Genomic DNA, 2,168 nt, shown 5'->3' on the forward strand with positions numbered 1-2,168 from the left:
AAGCAGTCAAGTAAACATTTTTCCAAAAAATGTCCTCCAAATCATAAGTAACCTTTTCCACCCGCCCCCCACTCACGAAATTAGCCCTTTAGATAATGCAGGGCGAGATTTAACTCAGTGCATGGGCCCTTTATAACCCCCTCCCCATCGCTGCAAGTTTTTCTTCTGCCCCAGGGGGAGGGACACGTTTGAGCGCCCGGGGGAAGCCACCCTGTACATTGAACCCCGGAAATGGGCATCTTCTTTGTTAGAGGTGAATTTTGACCATTAATCGCGGATGACATATCGAGGTTTTTAATAAACCGAAAGTTTATGCTTCGGGGATTTCGTTTGTTTTCTCGGCCAAATTTTGCGAGGATACGAGCCCCCTGCTTTTTTTTTTTTATCTTATTTTGCCCTTACAGTTTTCCCCACAATTTTTTTAAATTTTTCCGATGCGTTCTGATGAAGTACACAGGTATATTACTTGGATATAGATCACAGTCTTGGAAGCCTGAAATACCAATAAGATACAGATGTCTTGGATCCCTTATTGGTTATCATTTTAACGTTTTCATCGACCTTCTTTTTTTAAATTCCGCAAATATTTTCTCATTTTCTTGTTTTCTTATTTTCTTTTTAAAATCACAAACAAAAGGGCCAGACGCAAATTTGAATAAGCCTGTTACCACCCGCGCGAGATTTTTTTTACCCGGGACCGGGGCGGCCCCCGCGCCCCCGGTTTGAAAGGGGCCCCCTAGATGAACAAGAGTGCTGTCTGGAGCTCGCAGGCGAATGGCGGAAATCACATAGGTAGGTTTCAATAAAATAGATACACACTTCCTTAACATGCGAAAGACGGTCTCTAACTGATATACACAGAGTGCCATTCATTTGTTATCAATCACAGTGATTTCTTATTAATATCGCCTCCAGTAAATTTTGATGCCGAATCTGCATGTTTCTAATTCCATGACATTTCTAAGAGAGTCACTGGTGTACATAAAAGCTGTGTAAACCATAGGTAAGTTTTTAGTTTTTGATGAATGGGGCTATTGAGACTATGACATAAGAAAGTTAGACCTATGCACAAGCATACATAGATGCGATATGCTTATTGATATTAAATTTTCCAGAGGAGTAGACGGACGGTCCTACCATAGTTAAAATTTGTTCATTTTGTGCATGTTTAAGATATTTTAGTCAGTCGGAAATTTTGCGCTTTAGGTAATGTAAAATGCAAATGCTAGCTAGAGAATTAGGCAAATGTTTGAATCAAAACATGATGGAGTATCTGATGTATAAAATTCAATATACAGCCTTCATAAAAATTTTATAATATTATATATTTATAAATTTAAAATAAAAATATAAAAGATATTAATATAATATATATATAAGAAATATTAAATTGTTGTAGATATTGTATATACATGTATTATAGGACACAAGTATACACACCCCACACATTTAAAAATATATTTTATAGATAAAATATAAAATATAAATTTATAATAGTAAAATAAAAAATGATATTATATTTAAAAATATATATAAATTTTTTTTTAATTATATAATTATATAAAATGATAAATATATAAAAATAATAAATATATATAAAATAATATATATATATGAGGTATAAAAAGGGTGGGGTGGGGTGTAGGTATGAGTATGAAAATTTTAAATACAATAAATAATTTTAAATAAAATTAAAATATTAAAAAGAGATTTTATATATTATTTATTAATTTTTTTATTAGTTATCATTATTTTTAATAAAATAAGGGTAAATAAATAAAAAAATAGAAAAATTATAATATTATATTTTAATATTAAATTAATATTTAAAAAATAATAAAAATATATAAAATAAAAAATATATATAAATATAAATATATTAATAGATATATATTATATAAAAATATAAATTAAAAGAATATAAGATAAGATAATAATATATAAATTTAATATAATTATATAATATATAATATATAAAAAATTTTAATAAAATTTATTATTATTATAATAATATATTATATTTTATATAAATATATATATATATTTTATAAAATATAATATATAATATAATATAATATATAATATATAATATATATTATATTTTATTAAAAATATTTAGTTTTTTATTTTTTTAAAAAAATTATTATTATAAAAATTATAGATATATA

The 2,168-nt window shown here is 26.8% G+C and overlaps 2 protein-coding genes across 2 annotated transcripts in view; one reads left to right on the forward strand and one right to left on the reverse strand.

Annotated features, from left to right (window-relative positions):
* The window catches only part of LOC119585572 (fidgetin-like protein 1), a 26,272-nt gene extending 25,921 nt beyond the window's left edge, over positions 1-351 (reverse strand). The window contains exon 1 of the mRNA XM_037934238.1: positions 77-351. The gene's annotated coding sequence lies outside the window, so the exon portion shown is untranslated. The remainder of the gene's footprint in view (positions 1-76) is intronic.
* A 379-nt stretch (positions 352-730) lies between these two features.
* The window catches only part of LOC119585536 (flocculation protein FLO11-like), a 14,856-nt gene continuing 13,418 nt past the window's right edge, over positions 731-2,168 (forward strand). The window contains 1 exon segment of the mRNA XM_037934160.1: positions 731-792. Coding sequence (XP_037790088.1) covers positions 741-792 — 52 coding nt within the window. The 5' untranslated portion in view covers positions 731-740.

Source organism: Penaeus monodon, chromosome 20, assembly GCF_015228065.2.
Source record: "Penaeus monodon isolate SGIC_2016 chromosome 20, NSTDA_Pmon_1, whole genome shotgun sequence".
Lineage (NCBI taxonomy): Eukaryota > Metazoa > Arthropoda > Malacostraca > Decapoda > Penaeidae > Penaeus > Penaeus monodon.